This window comes from Capricornis sumatraensis, chromosome 3, assembly GCF_032405125.1.
Source record: "Capricornis sumatraensis isolate serow.1 chromosome 3, serow.2, whole genome shotgun sequence".
Classification (NCBI taxonomy): Eukaryota; Metazoa; Chordata; class Mammalia; order Artiodactyla; family Bovidae; genus Capricornis; species Capricornis sumatraensis.
The window spans coordinates 71,304,756-71,330,689 of NC_091071.1; the positions used below are offsets into that span (position 1 = coordinate 71,304,756).

General features: G+C 38.7%; 1 protein-coding gene across 1 annotated transcript in view; it reads left to right on the plus strand.

Moving 5' to 3' along the window:
• The first annotated feature begins 1,372 nt into the window (after positions 1-1,372).
• Positions 1,373-25,934, plus strand: part of LRP2 (LDL receptor related protein 2) — a 146,042-nt gene continuing 121,480 nt past the window's right edge. Inside the window, exons 1-9 of the mRNA XM_068968453.1 lie at positions 1,373-1,466; positions 2,487-2,594; positions 4,613-4,735; positions 7,712-7,828; positions 19,485-19,595; positions 19,900-20,010; positions 20,710-20,829; positions 21,933-22,085; positions 23,365-23,484. Coding sequence (XP_068824554.1) covers positions 1,373-1,466; positions 2,487-2,594; positions 4,613-4,735; positions 7,712-7,828; positions 19,485-19,595; positions 19,900-20,010; positions 20,710-20,829; positions 21,933-22,085; positions 23,365-23,484 — 1,057 coding nt within the window. The remainder of the gene's footprint in view (positions 1,467-2,486; positions 2,595-4,612; positions 4,736-7,711; positions 7,829-19,484; positions 19,596-19,899; positions 20,011-20,709; positions 20,830-21,932; positions 22,086-23,364; positions 23,485-25,934) is intronic.

The window sequence follows — 25,934 nt, forward strand, 5'->3', positions numbered from 1 at the left end:
CTACCCATTTGCTTTTCTTGAGAGGTGTTTCCAAATAATAGTCATTTGGGACTTATAACAGACATGGAAGTTGACATTGAAAAGATGAACTTGGTGAATTATCATGGATCTATTGTTATAAGAATTATCTATAAGTTGAGTGAATTGGGCTTCATATATTTAGATGATTGAGTATTTGGGAGGTCAACTGTGAAAAATATGAACTAGAAAGTGTTACTTAATTGCAAAACTTCCCCTATCAATTAAAAAAATTTTTAATGTGTGATATTTAACAATTGCCTTTTAAGTGCTTAAGAAATTAATCTTGTGTATCTATTTTGTATTTTTTCATGATATGCTTAACTTCATATTTAGCAAAAACAAAGAACAACCTCAACATTTGACTTGTAATAAAAGTTGCTTAAATGAAAAGAGAAAAAAGGTTGATTAAGAAATAACTACGTATATAATATATGTGTGTGTGTTTAAAACAGGCAGTACTGAGAATTTGCTTCAGTATGCTCAGTTTCTAAGTGTATGATTTTTCTAGCAATAGGAAACTCTTTGTAAGTCGACTGACCTTTAGACAGCTACACTTTTTCAACCAGAAATTATTAGATACTAAGGGAAACGAATGTACTGAATTTACAAATGTATTATGTTGGATTGCTAACAATAGACCTAATTGATAAAAGTGATTTAATATATGTTGTGTTAATAGCTAAACCTCCAAAGCCTCTAATCTCTCATGGAAATATTGCTTTGTAGAACAAAATCCAATGAGAAGTTCTGGGATTCCAGAGTGAATTTGTACATTCCTTAGGGGCATTTTTGCAAGGGAGGTTGTTGTGTTTTAAAGGTAGTTGATAAGAGACCTGCACCACCAACCCCAGACCTGCACCACCAACCACCATCATGCATTAGTCTATAGAAGGTATTTGGGTGTACGTATTCCTGTACCACTCGGTACCACCATTTAGTCAAGGAAAGTTTCTGACCATTTGCAGCATACATTATAAATCAGGATGTCACTACCAGACAATCAGATTTGAACATTCCATGAACAAAGTAGCCTATATCCCCTACGAATAGATCACTTAACTATGTTTATGTCATGCTGTTGATATGCCTGCCTTTACACAAGACAGGATAGCACGTTGCTTATTTATTTTGGGAGTAGGTAATTGATCTGTATATTTACTTAATTTCAGGTTAGTTAGTCAAACATTGAAATGGATAATTTAGCACGATTGCTTAAATGCCTGGGGAAAGTATAATTATTCTTCCAACCCCCCAAATTATTCCTCTACCACCATGGGCTTGTGAAAGAATAATTTTGAGTCTTCTCCAAGTTGGGCTGATGTTGGCTGCTCTCTTACAAAAAAACACGATAATGATACAGCACATAATGTATGGCGAGGTCGCTGGTCACGTATTTGGGAAAACTCTGAGGACCTCCAACTGCCAGATCAGTCCCCCAGGGAGAAGTAGGAAAACTGCAGGATATACTGGTTGAATTTAATTAATTTCTTTAAGTTATATTCTCTTTCTGGTGTCATCAGGGGTATCACTGCCACTTGGAAATGTGGCAACTTTGATGCCAAGTTTGTGTACTCAAGATTGGCTGCAGAGATTTTTTTGTTTTTTTGGCCTTTGTTTATTGCCGGAGAAGAGCTGTACCTGACATCTTACAAATAAGTTACAAACAAAAAGCCAAGATGTTGGTCTGTATCTAAGAACAAAGAACCATAAATTGCTGTACATGATTTAGTAATAAAAAGGGACTTAAAAAAACTGTAGCATGTGAAACTGAAAAAAAAAAGCACTATCACACATATGAAAAAGTTACTCATGACGTTATTAATCAGCGATAGCTACCCTTAGCATTCTGGTCTTTTCTGTGCTTTTTTTCTTTTATATATACTTTTGGTAAAATTTTGTTCCTTTGTCTTTGTTACATTATATTACAAATATTTCTCCAAATCATTTAGTTCCTCATAACTATTTTAATGAGTTCCTAATATAATATATAGATATAGATACATGAAAATTTAATCATTTTCACATTGGATATTTAGGAGGCTTGCAATTTCATTTATCATAAATAATACTAAGATGAAAATCTCCACACATAAATTTTTAAATTCTCTGCCTCGTTCCTTAAGGGATAAAAAAAGACCTAGAAGCTTGTTAAAGTGTAGAAAAGTATTAAATTAAATTAAAGAATAAGTGCTTTTAGAAAGCAGGATAACTGTTGTTAAATTGCTTTCCAGATTCCTTACATCAAGGTGCCTTCTAGTTAGCTGTGTGTGAAAATGACCTTCCTGCAAACCCCAAAACAGAATATAATCATAAAAATGTTTTCCTAATTGTATATATAAGTAATTTACATCCTTTGATTACTAATTAGTGGGATACTTTTTTATTTCATCAAAAATTTGTATTTCTCTGAAATATCTGTGTGGATAACTTTTTAAACTGGCTTTCTCTGGCTTGTGGGATTACAGGATGTCGCAGTAATGAGTTCCTGTGCCAACCTGGGCTGTGTATTACTGCGTCCTGGCGGTGTGATGGGACCCGAGACTGCCCAAATGGCGCGGATGAAATTGGCTGCCGTAAGTGAAGAGGGGCGGGGCTCAGCACTGTTCTGAGTGACAGAAGTGATTTCAGCTGTAACAAAGACAAGAGTTGTGACTTTAATAGTTTGTACTGAGCTCCAATCTTCAGCGTTAAAGTGGCATTAAAATTCAGACCCTTTTGAGGAAGAGGTTCCGTTCACATCAGTTTGTGTCTTATCCAAACACCTTGGTACGGAACCAACTTTCTGAGTTGTTTTCTGAAGCGTATAAGCGATTATTTCATATTATGCAGTCTGCAAATTTTGTGCACGAACAAGAACAAAAAAATAAAGTCTGTACTGCTGTGATTTGTAATTCAGGGAGTCTGTTTTCACAAACAGGATGTAGTAGGATGTGGAGGAACTTGTGTGAATTACTATAAAAAGGTCATAGAAGTGGCTAGTGCGGCTTATATTCTTAAAAATTTCAGTTAAAAACATGATATAGACACCAACTTTAACTTTTTAACTTACAAGTAATTATGAAAATCATTTTCCACGTTATTTCTTTGTTTATTTCTGTCCATAATATTCTGAAGTAGGCTTCAGATGAGGAAACTGAGGCATAAAGAAGCTGTTATCTACTGAAGGCTTCCTGCTTGCTGTACTAATTCCAACCCTTATATCCATTTTTCTCCCACCTCGCCATAGAAGATCTATCACACTATTGCAGTTTCATCCATTTTGATAGGTGAATAGGCGATGATTATAATCCAAAAACCAAGAAGGCAGGTGAAAATTTGAGTTGTTTGCCATCCTTTGGCACAACAGAACAAACTTCGGTGTATTGTTTGGATGACAGTGCACTTTGAGAATGGGAGAAGTGTGGGGCATAGGTGTTGGAGGTACTTCTCAAATTTTCATGCAGTAATGGATCACCTTGAGAGCTTGTTAAAGTGTAGGGTTTAATTCCACATGCTTGAGGTGGGGTCTGAGATTTGGCATTCTGGAAGCTCCCAGGAGATGCTGACGTTGCTAGTCTGGAAACCACACTTTGAGTAAGCGAGTAGTTCTATTTGTAGAGACATGGTCATGTGTTATCTATTTGCCTCCTGGGCTTACTGAGTTCATTTTAGGTTAAACACTAGGAACAGAAAGTTAAGAGTGTATTCTGATATAAAGGAATAACAGTTACACCAACAGATTTGTCAATGTCCCATAGCAATGATAATAGCAACATACCAACGACAATAGTGATTGTAACTAATTCGCATGGCACTTTCACATATGATGGGGCTTCCCCAGTGGATCAGAAGGTGAAGGATCTGCCTGCAATTCAGAATACCTGGGTTTGATCCCTGGGTCAGGAAGATCCCCTGGAGAAGGGAATGGCAACCCACTTCAGATTTCTTGCCTGGAGAAGTCTATCAACAGAGGAGCCTGGAAGGCTACAGTCCATGGGGTAGAAGAAAGTCAGACATGACTGAGGAGCCAACACTTCACATATGTTACTCTTCTTATTTTTTACAGCAGTGTGAGAAAAGTATAGACCCCATTTTATGATGCATACATTGAGATTCAGAGACCCTGCTCAAGATTTTAAAGCAAATAAATTGTGGAAATAATAAAATGATTTGATTTGGGGGTCTTATTTTCCAAATCTCATGGATTTTACAATTTATCCTCATGCTTTACTATTATTGTTACAATACAACACACTTCAAGTAATGTAATACTTATAAACTAATGGTTGATTTTATTAAAATTAAAAATGTAATTAAAATTAAAATTTAATATTGTTTTGGTCATAACTTTGTATGTGTGTTTTTGTATGTATGTATGCTATTTGTTTTATTCTCTGGAATTTTGTATCTCTTTGGATCATCATTTGTTGTGATACCATTGAGATTATTTGACAGTGAACACTGGCTAAGGTCCACAGACTCTAAGGTGTTTTAATATTTGCTATCAAATATATTGAGCAGTAGTTGACGTACTTCCTTTAAAAGGAGTATTGCTTGTTGGTATAATAGGGTGGATGTTTGACACAATGAGTTCCTTTCTGGTTTATTTTAGCCACCAGTAGTTGCCATTCCAACCAGTTCCTGTGTCCGAATGAACAGCTCTGTATCCCTGAGAGCTGGGTGTGTGATGGGGAAGATGACTGCAATGATGGTGCAGATGAACGTCGGCATTGCCGTAAGTGCTTGTAGAGGAGTCTTGCTTTGGCCCTTTGGCCACCTTAAATTCTAACCTTTACAAATACAAAACACAATGAAATGATTCTTTGTAAGTGAAAGAAGTTGAACCTTGAAGGACAAGGAAACCTGTGCCAGCCATCTCACCCAGGGGTTGGATGATACTTAAAGTGTGAATGTGCTGAAGATTTATCAATACATCCCTGTGATTTAGATTCCCAGCGTTAAATTCAGGTTATGTTACATTTAAGAGTGAAACAAAACACTTTTTGGTGTCTATATGTGAGGGTCTTCATTTGTCTGGCAGTTGGATGTTTTGGCTGCAAAGAATGAAAAAATGTAACTCAAAAAATTTAAACAAAAAGGGAATTTATTATCCACACAACAAATATAAATGTAGCATTGTTCCAGGATTGACTGGAAGATAATGGAAAATCTCAGTTCCTTGAATTAATAACATCATCCAATTTTCTTCCACTGTTCTGCCCTCCTGTCTTTTTAGTCTGTTGGCTTTTCATGATTGCATGAAAGCTGTAGAAGTCCTGAATTTTACATTCCTATAATTCACATTTCAATATCTAGAAGAGAAAGCATCAACATCTTGATGGATTGAGATGGAGAGAAGATACAAGGCTGTAATGAACCACCTCTAGCTCTTGACCTCAGGTGTCCCCTGGAACTATCCAGCTCTGATTACTGTGTAGCATTCATCTTTGTACTTTCCCACATTCTGTTTCATTACATGCACATCCCACAAATCAGTGGCCATCTGTCATCACTACATCCCACAAATCAGTGGCCATCTATCATCACTCTGTGTTGGTTTTGAGATAGCCATGATCCTGTTGGCATTTTCTCATAGTCATTGCCCACAAACATCACAGAAGAAACAGATGTTTTGATGAGTACTTCATGTGAGAGCTTGTTTAGTTGTTAGGTGACTAGAAGTGGAGATGCTATGAGCTTCAGTGGGTTCTGGGTGTATTTATTAAAAAAATGGAATTTAGTCCAGGAATTTTGAGGCCAGCACGGAGTATGAACTCTTCTCAGTTGGGCCACTAGATGCCTTCTTTTGAGGAAAGTAGTGGAAATTCTCAATACTCATGAGTTTGACTTTGGTGTAAAGTTAAACGTAGACTGTATTAAACAATCTGTTAGGGCTTGTCAGTGCTGATCATGTGGTCTGCCATCCAGCAACAAAGAGATGGTGGTCCTTGGGACAAAGTGGTTAAGAAGAAACCAGTGAAATATGTATAACTGTGAACGGTGGTGGTGTGGTGGTGACAGATTGCAGTCTTGAGGAAGGTACAGACAGGAGCTGCTCAAGGCCAAATGGGAGCATGGCGTATCTAAATCAGGTCCAGCTATGAATCAGGACTTAAGGTGGATTAGCAAAATAGGAGCGGGAAAATGGTTCAGCAGTACTGAAAGGAGGAAGGAAACATACCAGGGATAATGGGGAGCAGGAAGAAATCCTTGTTTCTAGGAAATCTGTCTGGGCTCTGATATTCTCTGACTGGCCTCTCAAAGGTCCTAGAGGAAAAGGATGACCTCCGTGCTTGATGGTGAAGCTCCCGAGAGCAGTGACTATGCTTTAGTCAGCTTCTATCCCTAAGGATTGCTATTCTGTGTCACAGGTAGTAAGTTCTTGATAAATGGACACTGAATGAATGAATGACTGGTTATTTATCTTTTGGCTTCATATGCCATTTAGTTCCATTTCCCCTTGCTGCTGGCACAGAGTAGGAAGAAAGCTGAGCTGTAGGTTGTGATGCAGTGTGTGGTGGATGACCTGTTGCTAATACTGCATAGAGGGCATGGGAACTGCCAAGGGCCACGGCTCGGGGAGAGTCTATAATTTGTAAGCGATGCTCCATACTATTTTAAATGGGTATGGATTTCATAAGGTAACTCTTACATTTAAAATTTTGTATTGTGTTTTCATCACATCATATTTCCCCCAGATGCTTCTCTTTTTATGTGGATAATTTTAAAAAGTCCCATCATATTTCCTGCATCAAACTCACAGAATAGAATTCACATGAAACAACCATTCATTCGATTTTGTCCGATTTATCCAGAGACAAATTTGATAAGCTACTGATGTTCTGCCTTCACCTACCATAATCACCTACCATTTAAGCCAGCTTAAATGTCTGTTTATAAAACTGACACATATTCAGTGTAGAAAGCTTGTAAAATAAGTCTTCTCTAAGACTCTAAAGAAAAACATCACTTACATTTCTGATATAATTACTGTTCACCCTTTGGCATATTTCCTTCTGAGGGGAATTTTTGTTGTTGTTCAGTCGCTAAGTTGTGTCCGACTCTTTGTGATCCCATGGACTGTAGCATGCCAGGCTTCCTTATCCTTCACTATCTCCTTGAGTTTTCTCTAACTCATGTCCATTGAATCAATGATTCTGTCAAACCGTCTCATCCTCTGTTGCTCCTTTCTTCCCCTGGCTTCAGTTTCTCCCAGCATTGGGGCCTTTTCCAATGAGTCGGCTCCTTTGCATCAGGTGGCCAAAGTCCTGGAGCCTTAGCTTCAGTATCAGTCCTTCCAGTAAATAGTCAGGGTGGATTTCCTTTAGAATTGACTGGTTTGATCTCCTTGCAAGGGGGACCTTGATTAATACCTATACTTGCAAAATTCTTATTTCATCCATCCTTTTTACTGTGTAGGTTTTCAAGCTATATTGTATTCTCAATACATGTTGATAATATAATTGTCTACACTCACAAACTTGAGTGTTTTGGGTATTTTGATAGTATGCTTGTCCTAACACCCTTGCTTTCACATTGTAAGATGTCTCCCTTAGGGTAGCCAGGTACTCTACCTGGTGACCCTATGAATTTTATGCTCAGTGTATGGGTTACTTGCCTTTACTTTTAAATTTCCTCATTCGTATTTGTTAATGTTGTCACATTTGTTAATTGATTTGTGTTCTTCAGTAATTTTGTTTTCCTTTCACAGCTGGGATAACATGCTCCAGCCGTCAGTTTACCTGTGAGAATGGTGAATGTATCCCAGGGGAGTTCAGATGCGACCATTCCACAGACTGCTTAGATGGAACCGATGAGAAGAACTGCCGTGAGTTTCTTAAAGCCTTTGCCCTGTATTTAGTTTCGCCTTTGTCCCTTTGGCATTTTAATCAATTTGTTGATGGATAAAAATGCCTACAATATGCCTCTTGTTATTGAAATCTCTTGGCAGATTCTTTTGTGGATTAGAGGTGATGTTCTGATAGGAGTCTATTTTTAGCAAGACATTCCGAGTGTGTCCTGCCTTAGCACATTAAGTTTCTGTATGTCTTGAAGTAAGAAACTTTTAACTTTATTTTTTTCGGCTTGTTTTTCTTTCTTTCTTTTTAAAATAAACTTTAACATAGAGTCACAAAAAGTTGGTGAGTACAAAACCCAGTCTGATCAATTTTAACTTTTATTACATTACGATGGTGAGCTTCTAGGTCAAATGTCTTTGGCCAATAAGAGTTTTTCTGTTCCTGTGGACTCAATGTTTTCCAGCTTACCTTTGGAAATGTGTTACATGTTGAAAATGGCTTTCTGTAATGGAAGAATACATCAGTTTGTAACTGATCACCACAAGATAAAGCCTACAAATCGCAGTGTTCTGCATATAATGAATATTCAATTATTACCATAAGCAAAATAAGAAAGTGAAATCATGTGCATGATTTACTTCTTACAAATAAGTAAAGAGTAATCTGCCTCTTTTGAGATTAATGTAGAATTTTTAGAATATGAGAATATACTAATTATTCTGTTGTGTCCTTCCTCTAGTCCATCAAACTCTGTCTTTAGTCTCAGACATACCCATTTTCTCTCAAAGCCCTTATAAGTCTATCATTTCATACATTTTTCCAGAGCTTCCTTGAGTTTTTATGTCTTTTCTCCTGACATTCCTTCTGGTAGACTGCATTTTAAACTTCAAGGAGTTATTTAATATTTCGTATTTTAATAATCAGTGGATAGATTTTGCACCTTAGAAATCTTGATCATAAACTTCTTGGTTATTGTGTCTTCACCTAAAAATTTAAGTTTTAGTCTATTCTCCTGAGGCAAGTCTTTAATTATTTGCCCATTTTGATATGATTTTAGTTCTCTGGACTGTCCCTAAGTTCTTTCTTTCGGTAGACTGTATGAGAAGCTTACACTTTCCAATAGGGCACCATGCCTGGAGTGGGAGCTGACATAAACTGGTTATGAGCACATTGTTTGTATTTACTGTAGAAACTGTGCTCTTGATGGAAGAAATACTGGTGTGTATGCCAGATCCATGCTGCAGCCTATCATCACACAGTACAATAAACAAAACAAAAAACTTCTCCAGTGCTTTCCTCCCTTGTAGGTTACTTTGCTTTCAGAGGAGGCTCTGCTATTTGTCTTTATGTCTCTATTTCCTAGCAGTTTCTGGTGAAGTTCTGTTGTAATTTCCAACTTACATGTTTTCTTTTGAAAGAGATTATGTTGCTTCTATTTCGGATCTTCTTTAACTTGAGAAAATTAATGTAAAATTTAGACTTAATTTAATTCTGGCAATTTTAGAGACAGCGGTGTATGTCTGGAGGTCACAAATGTAAGTCCAGAATCAAGGGCTCCCCTTTGAGTACTTTGTAAAGCAAACAATAAATCCTTTATGGTGGCAAGTGAAGAAAATATTTTTCATTAAGAATAGAGACAAATCATACATTATATTTTGCTGTATTGTGTAAACTTCAAAGTGTTATGTAAATTCCAGTGGTTACTCTTATTAGGCCGCTCACAGAGAACAATAGCACCAGTATTACAGTACTGTCTTATGAATAAAGTAACTGAACCAGCAAGGACAGAGTGGCTTGTTCAAGGGTAAGTGGTGTGTGGCACGGCTAGAGTTCAGCTCGTCTTCTGGTCCAAGTCTGGTGATTGGTGTTCATGAAGGACTTTATTTACAGAAGGAGGAAGTCCTACCTTGTGCAAGAACAAAATGGGTGACCTGTGCCACCGGCCTGCATCTTTATCCCTTATTTACGAATGGATAAAAAATGAATGCTTTATTGCAAATGCAGTGGGACTTGCGGAAATGCTATTTTAGGCAAAATAAAAGGCAGCCAAAACAGACTATTTGGACTTATTCCATGTGAACACCCTGCAGCCAAGTCTCAAGTCACCAATACAACTGCCTCATGACTTTGCCAATGGGCCTTCTGGAAAAAAGCTGGCAGGGTTCAGGTAGCTCTTGTAGGAATGAAGGAAAGGAAGTGAGTTTTGTAAAATGTCTGGGCTGGAGTTCATAATCAAGATTTTGTTTATATATTTTTTAAGTACATACAAATAATTGTCGAACTAGAGTTAAAGCTCATTGTTTCTGGAATCATACAAGTCATGAATCCTTCAGGGTTCATGGCCCTAAAGTGAATCTCACCACGTAAGGGGGTTTTGCAATGAGATTTCTTTCTTCCTATTTTTCTCTACCTTGTTTATTTATTGCTACATGTTATTTAAGGACTAGTATAAAAGAAATTTAACAAAGCAGAGGAAATGAAAAAAGAATCTTCGTACTTCCTTGTTAGTGCCTTGGTCTCCTGGCCATAGCCAGGTTCGTATAAGAAGGAAAGGAATGACCTGGATCAAAGTGTTTAATAAGTGCCAGCATGCAGGGGCAGGATTGGCCTTACTTTATTTTTCCTCTTTGTTTGGAGATCCTGTGGGAAGTGAGAGGGCATCAGGCACTATCTTATTCAGTTTTCACATCAGTACTACAAGGTACTTTACAGAGATCCTTAAATATCATCAAGAAGTAAGGGTGGATGAACCAAGATATTAACCTAGGTCTAAATCCTATGCCCGTGCCCTTGGAATATTTGTCTTTGTATAAGATGTTTACAGAACATTTTGCCTCCAGATTACATAGCTATTTTATTATTAAAATGATACATTAAAAGCTTTTTATTATGGAAAGTTTTAAACATCATCAAAAGCAGAGTGATTGCATCAGCTTATAGCTAATTTTGTCTTACCTATGTTTCCTTGTTTTTCTTTCCATTATTTTGAAGCAGTTCTCAGATCAGTTTTGTCTTTAGGTAATTCCATATCTAATTGCTAACATTCAAGGAAAGACTAAAACGTAATGCTGTCAGCTCTGTGTGTGTGTACTCCATCATGTATGACTCTTTGTGACCCGTGGACTGTAGCCCACCAGGCTCCTCCATCCATGTCCATGGGATTTCTCAGGCAAGAATACTGGAGTGGGTTGCCATTTCCTACTGCAGGGGATCTTCCCGAACCAGTGATAGAACCCACGTTTCCCACATCTCCTGCATTGGCAGGCAGAGTCTTTACCACTGCACCACCTGGGAAGCAAGTAATCAGATATCCATCCAGTTTTAAAAAGTTCTCCAAGTGGCTTATTATTTTTTATTTGAAATAAAAACCCAAAGAAAATTTATATTTTCTTTAGACAAGTCAGTTAGCAACTGACTTTTCCTGGAGTTTCCTATATTTTTATTTTTTGCTTATTGCACTTTCTAATGTTTTTAAACTGCCCCAGAACTGTACTTCCTGAAAATTGGTAGTTAGATCTAAAGTAAGTTTCTTTAGTCTTAAAAATAATGACATTTGTGTCCAATAATTATGGTGGGGAGCTGTCTCGTGCATTGTAAAATGGCTCTCAGTATCCCTCTAGTGGCCTGTGTTCACTAGAAGCCAGCAGCACCTCCCAACTGTGAGAACCAAAAGTGTTTCCAAACAGTGTCAATTGTCCTCTGGGAGCAGAATTCCTTCCCCTGCTCTATCTGAAGACAGCACTATCTAGAAACTTGTACAGTGGCAAGGATGTGTATGTCTGTATGTGGGTAAGGGCAACAGCGCTTTGTATATAAAGGTATGTATTTCCATCAGAAGGCACCTAATGTCTAACTGTCCCTTTGTGAGGTTAGCAGCCATTGATGGTCATGTTAAGATCCATTTAGTCATAGGGTTACGTAGCTATTTTAAACATCACTTCAAATATATAGCAGCTGTTTATTGGTTATTTTAAATTAGAATGTTTCCACATGATGAAGGATTAAGTGAGGCTTTGCCAGAAATCATTTTTGTGACACTTTGTTCTATTGTTTCTGCAGTCATGATGCATAGGAAAATTGCTCATGTACAGACAGAATCAGTTTATGAATATGGCGTTGTCTGTTTCTCAGGAATAATATTGTCTGTAGGAATGAGTGTTCTAGGCACTAGAAACACTTAAATATAGTGATGGATGTTGGAAAATTGCCAAGAAGGACTTATTTCTTTTCCCCAAATATTTGAAAGGATCAGGAAACTTGACTCTGTAGTTCATAGTCCTGTCAGCTCAGACCCCTAGGGATATAGTTCTTACTCCTTCAAACTTTTAAGGTCAAGATCTTGAGCTGTGTCCATTCCAGGCACTCTTTTTACAGAACAAAGAGTGGTGTATAAAGGTCCACTCAGGGAGGCAGGGAGAAGGGAGGGGAAAGAATGAGTGAGATGATGAGGAAGGCAAGGGTATGAAGGTCCCAATAAAAGGATTATCCTTGAAATAAATTGTAATAAGAAATAAATAAGTGAGTAAATAAGTGAGTAAAATAAATAAATTTATAAATAAATTTCTTATTATATCTGATCTTTTTGTCTGCTGTATTCCTATATGCACAAGTCACAGATATTTATGGTTATTCTGCTGTTTGGGAACTTTCTGAATTGTGTGTGTTTGTGTGTGTGTGTGCTCACGCGTGCGCGTGTGTGTGCGCGCGTATGTGTATAGCTGTGAAATAGGTAAAAGTTCATTTTCCCTAAGTTATTTAGCTCTTCAAGCTGGCCACCTGTAAAGTGGCACTTTCTATTAAACAGCTTATTAATTGTTATTTTTTAAGGAACAGAGATTCAACTGCCATCCATGTTGCTTTTAATGAGATTAGCATCAAGGGAAACCCAGTCACTCAGAGTCCAAGATAAGCATCAGAACAGTGCAGCAATTATGGGTCATTGAATCATGGGTCATGCACTGACTTTTGGTTGTTCAAAAATAGTATAATTTTTTTCTGGTGAAGTAAACAGATTATTTCATTTTTATCAAGTGCCATATTAGCATGCTTTTGGTGTGAGTAAAACTAGTGCTAATTATCATTGGTTTGCAGCCTTCTCTTTTGTTCCTTAGGAATGCCAAAGAAAGGGTCAAATCCCTGTTACAATGAAGGCTTTCTTGCTGGTAATCAGCAGTGTTTGGTCTCCCTGCCACTGGGGTGGCTTTGTCTCTGACGTTTTATTTCCATTGACGTTCTGTTCTTTAGAATTTTGTATACTTTGGGCTTCCCAGGTGGCTCAGTGGTAGAGAATCCAGCTGCCAATATAGGAGACACAAGAAACATGATTCAGTCCCTGGGTGGGGAAGATCCCAGGTGTAGGAAATGGCAGCCCACTCCAGTATTCTGAAAAATTCCATGGGCTGAGGACCCTGATGGGTTACAGTCCATGGGGTCGCAAAGAGTTGAACATGACTGAGCAACTGAACACATACCTTACTCTATATATGTCTAACTGCTGAAATGCCAACTGGGGGCATAATTGAGGGTGGGTAGTGAAGCAGAGAGGAGAAGGCAATGGCACCCCACTCCAGTATTCTTGCCTGGAAAATCCCATGGACAGAGGAGCCTGGTAGGCTGCAGGCCATGGGGTCGCTAAGAGTCGGGCACGACTGAGCGACTTCACTTTCACTTTTCACTTTCATGCATTGGAGAAGGAAATGGCAAGGCACTCCAGTGTTCTTGCCTGGAGAATCCCAGGGACAGAGGAGCCTAGTGGGCTGCCGTCTATGGGGTCGCACAGAGTCGGACACGACTGAAGCGACTTAGCAGCAGCAGCAGCGGTGAAGCAGAGAGATAAGTCATTCTGTGAACAGTGATACCTGGTGACAGACATGTCCATCAAATTCAGCCTTGCTCTTACTGTTTTCTCTACTTCAGGCGAGAAGGAAGAAGCAGAGAGATGGAGCCTTTTTTTTTTTTTTTAATGATTCTCGCAGTTTGAGATAGGATTCAGAACCCTGATTTCTTGAGGAAAGAGATCTTGTAAGCACATTATAAATATCTCTCTTCTCTTAAAAGATGTTAAGATCTGTTTCAGCCATTACATAGAGTTGTGTTTAATAACTGTCTCCATTTCCTCTTTCTTCTTTGAACTCACTGAAAACTGTCCATCTCCTTCTCCCCAAAACATTCTTCTTTTTTTTTTAAAAATTTGTTTATTTTTTAAATGAAGGATAATTGCTTTACAGAATTTTGTTTTCTGTCAAACCTCAACATGAATCAGCCATAGGTATACATATGTACATATGTATACAAAAACATTCTTGAAAATGTCACCAATGACCTCCATTTTGCTAAACCCAATGGTTCTTGTTTGAACATCACCTTATCAGAGAGCTACTCCTCACTGTCACTCTTTCTCATTTATTTTAATGTCTGTCCTCCTACTCTCCTAAATAAATAAATAAAGTTCTATGAGAGCGAAGATTTTATGAAGTTCATCACTTTCTCTCTAGTACTTTGCATGCATACAAAGCCATTCAGTTATGTCTGACTTTTTGCAACCCCGTGGACTGTAGCCCGCTAGACTCCTCTGTGCATGGAATTCTCCAGGCAAGAATACTGATCTCTCTTCTCCAGGAGATCTTCCCAACCCAGGAAATGGGTCTCCTATATTGCAGGCAGATTCTTTATCATCACCGTGAAATACTTTCAAAAAGCTGTGCTACTTATAATTTCACTTATAATCTCTTTATCCAATTCTTACCGTGGTGTCTAGGAAGATGAATTTCAATAAATATATGTTGCATTATTCCTTGGGACATTTGAGGCACAATTTTCCATTCTGTTTCTCAGTTATTCCATCCCCAGTGCTCATGTGAGATTTTTATTATTTAAAAAATTCCTACTCTGTCAAGTCTTATCTCGTTTGCAGATTTTGGTGATAGCTCTGTGTATGAGAAGAAGGTACTGCAGATCCAAAATCTTTGGAGCAGCCCTCTTGGGTGGTTTTTAAAACTTAGGTCTGAGATCAGTTCACCACGAACTGAAACCAGGTAGGGATTTAGGGCTTAGGACCTAGTAGCTTAAAGGGACGGTAGTAAAGAAACTAGGTAAGTTGATGTCTTCCCTTTTTTTGCTTCAGGTTCCTAAAAAGCTGCTCAGACTAAACTTGATGTTAGCCCAATTTTAGTAGCCCTTGGGAAGATCATATTTGCTTTCTCTTTCCAAGGTACTGAATTGCTATTTCCATTTTATAAATATTACTATATGTATGCTTTTCATTGAAAGATGCTTCTAATTATTTTTACAAAGAGGCAGGAAATGCTTCTCTGTTGCCCACTTGCACTCCTTTATCCATGGTGACTTACTTCAGGGACTGGATTAAACTGACACAGGAGGTGGGAGGGGGCCAGGGAGGGGAGTAGGCTGGTCTTCTGCCACTTTGTGGTCTGTTTTCGGTTTTTTGACGTAGACTATTTTTTAAAAAAATTTTTAATTTTATATTCCAGTATAGCTGGGTAACAATGTTGTGATAGTTTCAGGTGGACAGTGAAGGGACTCACTCATACATATACATGATCCATTCTCCCATAAAGTCCCTAATGTGGACCATTTTTCAAGTCTTTATTGAATTTGTTACAGTATTGCTTCTGTTTTATGTTTTGGTTTTTTGGCCATGAGACATAGAAATCTTAGCTCCCTACCAGGGATCAAACACACACCCCCTGCATTGGAAGGCAAAGTCTTAACCACTAGACCGCAAGGGAAGTCACGTGGTCTGTTTTTTTGGTATGGACTCTCTTGTTTGTCCTGTACTCTTGAAAAGCTGTTTCTTAGCGTAGGGTTTCCTGGAATCCCTAGATTATATCAGATTGAAGTCCTTAGTAGAATATAAAATAATCTGATGAAATTTATATTTGACCTCACTTCTCCAGACTTACCAAAGTGAAATGAGAAACTAAATGGGGGGGAAAAAAAAAAAAAACCACAAACTTTTTTCTTGGGTTTTCTTCTTCTCTTTCTTTTCATATGATTTTTTAAAATCTCTTCCTTTCATTCCGTTTCATTCTTTTCCCTATAAATTCCTCTTCCTATTACTCTGAAGTCTGTAAGTACTAGAAGTACCTATTATAGTGGTTAGGAATATGCACTGTGGGGCCAGGTTGACTGAATTTGAATTCTAATTCTACAGCTTACCAGTCATATGACTTTTTTTCAAATTGTTCAACCTCCTTATACCTCAGAGAGGCACAGATATAAGATCTATGAAATGGGAATAATAGTAGTAACTACCTCATTGGGATGTTACAAGGACAAAATAAGTTCATATGTATTGAGTACTTGAACAGGCTTCTGGCACATCATTTTCAATATGTGTTTTTGATGATTATTGTTGTTTTTGCTTATTTAACTCTGGGGATAGTACTTTTACTAAATGCTGGCAGTCAAACTAGTAAACTTTTTCTGGCAAATCATTACTCTGACTGGATTATCCTGCCTTGGAACTGAACTAACAAAGTTACTTATAAAGGATGACTCTAGGACCTTGGAAAATCCCAGGTGCTATTCAGGACTTATTTCTTGTTTTCCTTTTAATCTTGGCTTAAGCATCATAATATACCTTTAAGATACCTTCTCTTTCTTTAGAATCAGTTTGTCTTCTTGGCTATTTTGTCAAATTCTGAGAATAGAATGTATTTAGAACCTTTCTATGAAGATAATGAAGAGTAGTGCCTAATATCTGTGTCTTACTCTGCTGTGGATGATTTTCATTCAGGAAAGTCAGTGAGTTTCTCAAACCACATCTTCCTCCTTGATTATGCAAATAGAGCTATACCATGGAAATTTCTTGCTCCAAGCCAGATCATTAGCAGAGAAAACACTTAAAACACTGTCAAGTACCAATCCTACATGTATATTTGGAGGCAGCTCCCAATTTCGAGGAGCAAACCTGGACATGAATCATTTTGAAAATTGGAGAAAGGAAGGGAGATGAAAGAGGATGCATTTTTTGACACTTGGAATGAAGTATGAACAGCTTTCTTGTCTCTGACCAAGCTGATAATAAATCTGTCAATCAGCTGAGGATTTGCCCTGCACACCTTCTGGTCTCTGCTGTGCCTGACTAGATGTACGGGGACACCCATAGGAAGGATCGCACGGAGCCAAAACACAAAATATAAAAAGACGGAGCCAAAACAATGCAAGAATTTTTTGTATCAGGTCAACTTTAGTAGTCTGGGGCTTAGTTAATAGGTACTTGTCAATCTTTCCATTAAAACAAAACTTACAAGGATGATATTCTCCGGTATTCTTATACAGTATCTTCTCTTACTACCCTTCCCCTTTGCTGGAAGTCCTGTAGGACATTTCAACTACATGATGGATTTGTCCCATGGGAAAAAGTTTACAGGGTTAGACTCAGACTCCATCCAAGCAAATAAACCAAAAAGTTAGACTTCAGAGAGATACATTATCACCAAGTATTGTGACTTCCTGTTTTCTGGGGTAGATTGAAACTTAGTAATACTGTTAGCAGTAGAAATCTTTAAAGGAAATAGGATTTGCTCATTTCTTAACTTTGCTCAGTGTACAACTTGGACCTTTTCCCTCTGAGGGGTGTTCAAAGAGGGAAAAGCTTTTAGAAACAGTTTGCCAAATCTTCTGTATATTTTGTGTTTTGGCTCCGTGCAGTCCTTCCTATGGGTATCCCTGTACATCTAGTCAGGCACAGCAGAGACCAGAAGGTGTGTAGGGCAAATCCTCAGCTGACTGACAGATTTACTATCAGCTTGGTCAGAGACAAGAAAGCTGTTCATACTTCATTCCAAGTGTCAAACTACTGACCTCTAACCTTACCAATATGGTTGACATATCAGCTTGATGACATCAAGCTGGCCTTGTTTGTGGTGCTGATGTATCGTGTCAGCAAACTTCAGTTATATTAGTGGATACTAGTTTTCAGTGTGGGAATGGCCCTCAGAAAGGATGGGGAGAACAAGAGATCTGCCCAGAATATTGGCCTCAGTGCCTTCATATCTACAATAATCACCTTAAATGAAAGAGTCACAGTCCATGCCCACATAAAATTTCTTCCTGATAGATATCTCCTTTATTGTAAAGAGGTTGGGTTTTCTAAGATTTCCTTCCTGCTTGCTGCTCTCTGAATAGCCTAGATGGCATACGACTATCCAGCGCAAGGGGGAAAGGAATCACTTGCTGGAGTCAGCTGGCTTCTAGGCATCTCTTGAAGGGAGAATGAATAAACTGAGCTATGTGACCCTTTGAAGATGCATTTGGGATGTGTGCCTTATGATGAAAAGACAGCAATAATCCTAAACACTAACTGGTTCTTGGTTGATTAAACAAATAAAATTTGCAAAGAAATTAAATTTTATCAGTTATGAAATGCCTCCCATTTTAGTATACAGTTGTTTGTGTGCAACTTGGCAGTTAAAGCATTTATAGACACTTAATAGACTAGCTTTGAGCTTCTGGAGGTGAGAATATTTGTGCTTACTCTTTTACTGTGGAACATCATGAAGTGGGACTGCTGTCTGATCTTGGAGATGTACCCTTTTCTTACTGAAAAAGAAATTAGAGGAGAATCTGAGAATCACTATGAAAACAAGCTTTAATGAAACAAAAAATAGACCAAGAAAGATATCATACTTGTGAGAGGGAGACTCTTAAAAGACCGTAAAGGGCAGAAGTTCACACTATTTTAAAAAACTTTTCAACCTAAAAAGTTCAGCTGTGATAACTCTTGCACTCCCAAGCATTTCTTGAGCACAATGGGTAAATGACCTAGTCTCTGTACTGAATGATGGGGATGTGAGTAAGACAGGATCCTTGATCTCAGAGGATTTCATAATGTCATGGGGGAAACAGATAATCAGTGAATAGAATGGAGCCTATAGTAAGGGGGTCATGAGATATGGTCCAAGTCTGGGGAAGCACAAGGGAGGGGCTGATAGTATCTTTTTCCTTCAAGGGAACATCCTGATTTTTCCACTGAGAGAAAACCAGGGCTAAAAAGCATTTGGCTAACGGCAGTGAAGTGATCATCAGTACATAATGTGGTAACAATGATTTGGGCTGGTAGCTCATATCGTGCTTTTGCAGAGCACATTATGCTTTTCAGAGTGCTTTACTAGACATTGTCTTTTGGAGGTTCCTGTATGTGTGGATGAGAAAATGGTGACACAGAAAAGATGAATAATTCAAGTAAGAGTAAATAGGTATGGAGTGGCACCCCAGGTCCCAGGTTTCCTGGCTTCTTGGCCTGTTTTCTTTCTTTGACCCTGCAGCCAAAGAACCAGCCCTTCATCTCCCGAACCATGTGTGATGGTACGTTGCTTTCCTGGGGTGTTATTTATATTATGTAAAAGAATGTTCATTTTGACAAGTTAAAATTTCTTCTCATTCTTCGGCTTGGAGTTCACAAGTCGCTTTAGAGCCCAGTTCCCTGGGCTTCCATTCCCCCCTACTATGCCCTCTCAAAGCACTCTGTACTTACAACATTAAGCACATAGTCCAGTTTGTAATTTGCTGTTTGTGTCATTCTTAGGTTATCCAAAGAATGTCCCTTTTGTTTACCAATATATGTTCAGCAGTTAGTGTCTAGGATATGGTAGTCATTCAAGAAGCGATTGCTAGGCAACATCTTCATTTAAGATTTGTGTGCTATTTCCATTCTTTCAGGATACCCAGTATGTGAGCAGCTAACTTGTGCCAGCGGAGCCTGCTATAACACCAGTCAGAGATGTAATGGGCAGGTTGATTGCAGAGATGCCTCTGATGAACGCAACTGCAGTAAGTAATATGCTGAAGCTGGTTTACAGGCCAGTTATGCACATTTCTTCTCAAGTTTTGTTCAGTGAATTCATGTTGGTGGCTTGAAAGTCAGCCGTGGTGGAGTATTTTACACTGTGGAAATTGGCAGATAGAATAAGTGAGGACTTTTATGTTCCTGGAGAACTGGTTATTAAACATTTACCAGCACATTGCTACGTGGTAAGAATCTTTTGAAACTTGAGATAGACTCTTCCTATGAAATGAAGTGGCTACAGTGAAATTGAAATTCTCTTTTCTTTTCCCTTTTAACCTTGTGTCCCAGCTCACCTATGCTCGCGCACTGAGTTTCAGTGTGGCAGTGGGCAGTGCATTCCTAGAACCTACGTCTGTGACCATGAAATTGACTGTGAAGATGGCAGTGATGAACGTTCTTGCAGTACGGTGACTTCCTCATTTTGGGGCATGCTGTTAGGAATGCTCTTGTCTTTGTATTTTTCACCCCTACTGATGTATTATTCTTTTCAAATGAAAGAGTCACCTCTGGCAGAGGGGGCCAGAATATCATTTAGGGCCCATGGCATGAGCCTCAGCAGTGTTGCTGAACTTAGACTTCTTTACCTTCCAAAGATCTGTGCAGAGTTGAAGTGTTGCTCATGGACAGTTTGCATTCTTTTCTTAGGCCACAAAGATATAGGGCATATTGTATTACTGGATTTCCTTTCTGGCACCTGGGCTTATTTCAGTGCTAAATTGAGAGGAATGTGATATCATGGAATGAGTTACTCAGAATCATTGAGTCCTAGACAGCAATTACCGTGCTTGTGGTCAAGTGAGAGAATGTCAGCCATTGGCATTTCTGTAGCATCTTTGTCAGTCTGTATTTTTTGCTCTGTGTCCATTTATAGCTATTTTGTTTTTCATCTCGATGCACTTGATTTTCATGTCCTGAACCCAAAGCTACTGTTTTCTTCTCCCCCTTCTCTCTTCTTCTCTTTCTCATTTTTGTCAAGATAGTTAAGGGACTAAATGGGCGTAGAAATTTCAGTTTCTTGGAGCTCAGTTTAGGTGGCAGGGTGAGCACTTTGATTTCTTTGTATCTTTGGAGTGTAGCTGTCATTTTATTTTCTTCCAGGTGCTTATCGGACCTGCAAAGGCAATGAATTCACTTGCCCTAATGGCGTCTGCATTGCACAGAGTTGGGTTTGTGATGGAGAAGGTGACTGTGCAGATAACGCTGATGAAGATGGATGTGGTAAGGAGGGGAAGAGCTTCTGATTGGAAAGTATTTTCCAATTTTCAAGCAAGCGTTTTCCAGGTCTTGCTTTTCCTACTTTCCTTGTTAGAAATTATCTGTGTGACATGCAAGTTTCCAGATTGGCTAGACTGACAGGGTATTTTGGGTGAGGAAGAGTGGTTCCCCTAGCTTTTTCTAAAAAGACACAATTCAAATATAGCATAAATTGTAATCCTTTCCTAACAGTAAGGCCAAATAGATAGGACAGTATCTCCCCCTTTACAGCCCTATCTGAAGTTTTCTTTTTAAGACTTTTATCTTAATTAGATTTATCTATATAAAAGAAGTAGTCTGCGGAAGGAGCAAAAATAGGGGAAAATGTGATTTGTCTTAAGACCTTACAACCATGAAGAACGACTGAGCTGAAGATTGGTAGATGTAGGAGAGGCCACTATTGGGAGAAGTGAGAAGGAAATTGTCAGTGATATTCATCCCCTTCCCTGGGCAGTTATCAGCAGTACCTCCAACAGCTTGGAAACTGCTAACACCCACACGTAAAGCAAGTTACCTTTATGATTCTAGCCCGGATATATTAATAATGTTGCTTGTTCTGGTTGGGAGCATCCATTGGTTTCATGTTTCAGTATTGCAAGAAGTTGTGTTCCAACTTCTGGGTTATAATCTTTCTTGTACTGTTGACAATTCACTAAAGAAACAGAACAAAACCAACCAAAAATCACACATACACACACACACAAACTCAGGAATCCTGGCATTAGATAGCTCTAGTTCTATTGTTCATAATTTAATAACTGAATGTTCTCCTACAGGTTATTCATATAGTTTGTTGATAACTCAGGCCCATTTCTGCTTCTTACTCTTATAATTTGGCTGGGAGTTGCCTCCCCTAGAAAGACTGGAACCTAAATAATAACATTTACCATTCTTAGAATCTGAATAAAAGGTCAGTTGTAGCGTTAGAAACTACTTGTTTATTGTGAAATATTGGTCATTTGTAGGTTTCTTGTTTACCTGATCTCTATCCCCTCTTAACCATGTATTGAAAAATGGCTGGCTCTACCTCTTATGTGGCCTATTGTAACTCTCTTTTTACCCCACAGAAAGCAAAATTAATCGTACCTTTGAATGTTACCCAAATGAATGGGCCTGTCCAAAGTCTGGAAAATGCATCCCAATTTCTAAAGTTTGTGATGGGACTTTAGATTGTCCAGGAGGAGAAGACGAAAGCAATATCACTGCAGGACAACAGTGTGGTGAGTATGGAAATTTATCTGGACATCTTTCAGATAATGGTGTCTCTGTTTTTCTATAACAGATTGCCATATATAGAGAGTATCAGTTGGTGTTTGCAGAATGAACAATTCCAAGACTTAGTAGCTCTAACCAACAAACATTTGCTGTTTCTCACAGTCCTGTGGGTTGGCTACATTATTCTTTTGGCCTGAACCAGGTCACTCACATCTCAGGATGCTCCAGCAAAAGCATGGCTAGTCCAGGCGTGTTTGCCTGGTCGTGGAAAGGGCAAACCCCAGTGAACAAGCTCTTCTAAGCCTCGACTTATGTCATGTTTCCTAAGTGTTCTATTGGCCAAAAGAAGTCACACTGATCCCAGATTTAATGGACTGAAGAAATAGACTCCATTTCTTGATGGGAGGAGTTTATAAATATCTGTGACTCTTCCTCCCCCTCCCCCCGCATCTCCTTCCCAGAAAGAATGGTTTTAATGCTAATTGTGATGACTCTAAAAGTATTCTGGAGATTTTATTCCCTGGATTATACCTGGAAAAAGTGTTGCTGGCTTTACTCAAAAACTTCTGGTTTCAGGGAACTATACTTGGAGTTACCCACCCCCCTACCCTCACTCCGTAGCCGTAGAATATTTCCCCACTATAAGCCATCACGTCTGTGGACAGCTGGCTGTCCTGTAGGAAAATGCAATTCATGGCCTTGATTTCTCTCTGAATTATCTTGTAGTTGCTTGGCAGTGACTGTGAACTATAACCCGAAAGTTTTGGTGATTTCTTTTCCATGAAAAAAAGAGGCTTCTTTTTTGTCCCCCCCATTTCTTTGGGAGCCCTTTTAAATAGTCCTAGTGCGAAAGTTAGAAAACAAAAATTAGTTGAAGCTAGCTTGGATTAATTAGCTTTTTAAGTTAAAAGTTTAGTGTTTAGTGTTCAGTGGCTTGGAAATTGGGAATATCCTTCTATTCTTTCTAGATAGAAGAAATAAATATCTAGATAGATATCTTTCTATTTAGATATCCTAATATCTTTCTAGACACAAAGATAGACTTTTGACCAGATTTTTTTCATGAACAGCACTTCTGATGCCTTGTGCTTACACTTAGTTATAATGAATTTTTAAAAATATGTCCTGAGTTTTTATTGCATCATATTGCAGGCTTGAATGGGGACAGATTTTCTGTATTACTGCATACTTACTGAGCTTTTACTTTGGAAAGTTCTTACTTCTTATAAATCAGCCTTGTCCAGAGATCACCTTTCATTTCAGAAAGTCTTTTTCTCTGTTTAGATGTGAATCTGTGTCCGTCCTTGGGATGTGAATACCAATGCCACAAGTCACCAGGTGGAGGGATGTGTTACTGCCCCCCAGGTTTTATTGTCAACCAAAATAGAACCAATAACTGCGTCGGTAAGTGACAGTCTTTCATCACAGTACTTACAGCACTGCGGGCACTCCCTTTAACATCAAGGAGTTTGTATTTGTGGAGAGGAGGATCTGTTAACAAAGAGTAACACAGTCTTCACTGAAAACCTGGCCACTATGAAGTTTTAACTCTGAGAAGCTTTTGTGAGGTGCCCATGGCAAAAGAGTGGTTGGATGATGAGTGGGTAAACTAGCTACTTATATGTCTGTCCAGTACCTAATGATGGAGCTTGTTCTTTTGATACATTGTGTATTGCTGTTTTATATATTTGGAAGCAGAATTATATAGCCATACTTGTTAAATACAGTTGGCCCTCCTTATCTGTGAATTCTTCAATCTCCAGTTCAGTCAACTGGGGAATCAAATAAGAAGGGGAGTGGGGTGGGGCAGAAAGTTCCCAAAAGCAAAACTTGAACTTTCTGTGTGCAAGCAGCTATTTACATAGCACTTAGGACTCCAAGCTTTCACTGCCAAGGGCCAGGGTTCCCTGGTCAGGGAACTAAGATCCCACAAGGCGTGTGGTGTGGGCAAAAATGAATAAATGAATAAATAAAATAAACAAGCACCAAAGAAACACTCTGGTTTACAAACTCTGGAGAAAGTCTATTTCCTGAGTTTCTGACACGGAAACCCTGCTGAAGCTCTCTTCTGTAAGTGTGAGACTGCTCCGGCTGTCTGACGCTTGTCATACTGCCACCCAGCTGCCAACCCGATTTCCAGTCTTAGTTCTCCAGGCCTTTCCCCTTTCTCTTACTAGAAAAGGAATTCCAGTAGAGATACCGGAAGCCACATCCTCAGTGTTACATTTGTTTTTCTCTCTTTTTCCTCTCAATCCTAAAGAGAAATTTGGGCTGGGCTGCCTTGTAGTTGGAACTCAGTAGGCCATGAAATGTTTTCAGGAAAAGGGATTTGCTCTTTAAGAATCCCTGGTTCATTCTTGTGATACCTTGCAACCTAGTCTTTAGTCTCTCCACAACCTCCCCTCCGCCCTCCTTCTAGAGCCACATTTTCTAACATGTTTTGCAACATCTTTTCTAATACTTAAGCCTGTGATGAGGTTTGAGTTGTAGGTCAGAGAGAGGTCCAGGCTGCTTCAATTTTTTGCATCCTTTAAGATATGAAAAACTTTCATAACAAGATTTTTACATTTAAATCTATTAATGAACGTAACAGAATTTTGCAGTGTTATGCTGTACACAGGATCATTTCAGAATTCAAGAACACATTTGGTTCTACTACTACTGGAAGTAGTCCGATACTTGGGCACTAATTCTAAGGTCCACAAACATCTTTCAGTCCCTTTACGACGTACCTAGACTTTAGTACAGATGACCTCTTTTGGATACAAGCTCAAAAGTCTGCAATTTTGAGTTTTGTGAATGTGAGGCCCTCTGCTACCTGCAGAGACTTTCTCTGTGACCTTTCTTGTCCTTTAAGAATGTACCTTTGCCTCTGAGTTTTGAAGCTGGATTAATGTTTATTTCACATTTCTTTTCAAGAAGACTATATTTTGCTTTCTTGGTAAAGAGAACCTATTAGTTTCAATACATGCCATTATGAAACCAGTTACACTCACTTCAGCTGAGCTTTTAGAGAATTGTTTAGGTCTGCTCTTTCAAGCATTTCAGTTGAACAAACACTCTCTGTATGCCTGTAATCCTCTGCATGCCTGAGTTACCACCGAAGCTTCAGGTGTTGGAAACCCATGCAATGTTTATCAGCTTAGCCATGGCTCCCCAGGGGATGCCTCAGTGATTGTTAAGAATAAAATGGAATAATCATGACAGGAAATCTTTCCTTCTACCATTCTCTGCTCCTGGTAGTCTTGACCTAGCTGTGGAGACTCTTAAGGCAAGCCACCAGAGCAGTTTACTGGACTATTGTTTTTGATTGACAAGGACATGCTGTTTGTTGAGGGAATGACATCGTGGTGCAGCCTTAGGGCAGGAAGGTCATTTAGCATGGTGGGATTGGACAGCCAGCTGGATCAGAGGGTATCCAAGCAGGATTTTTTTTTTAAATTACTCTCAAAGCAGTATTTGTTGGTAAGAGGGGACAAAGAGTAAAAAAGGAAAGTAAATGAAGGTGACTTGGGCTGGAAAGGAGGATTTTGAAGCAGCATTTTATTGTTTTGTAGTTTCCATTACCTTTGCTACTCTCTTTAAAATCCTCAGGTGTCCCTTTCATTTTTCTTGTCTTTCTTTTGGCTGACAATGGATGGATATTAATTAGCCTTTATTCTTCTTTGTAATGATGAACAGACTCTTACTCAGTCTTTAAAAGTGACAGTGTTTATTTACTCATTTAAACCTGTGCAGTACTTGTAACCCAGATGGTAGGAAGGGCATTTGCACCCAAGAATTCCTAGTTATGACTTCTCCACCCTCTTTTTGACATGAGAACTCCTGTTTCCAGGGTAACTCCAGATCCTTAG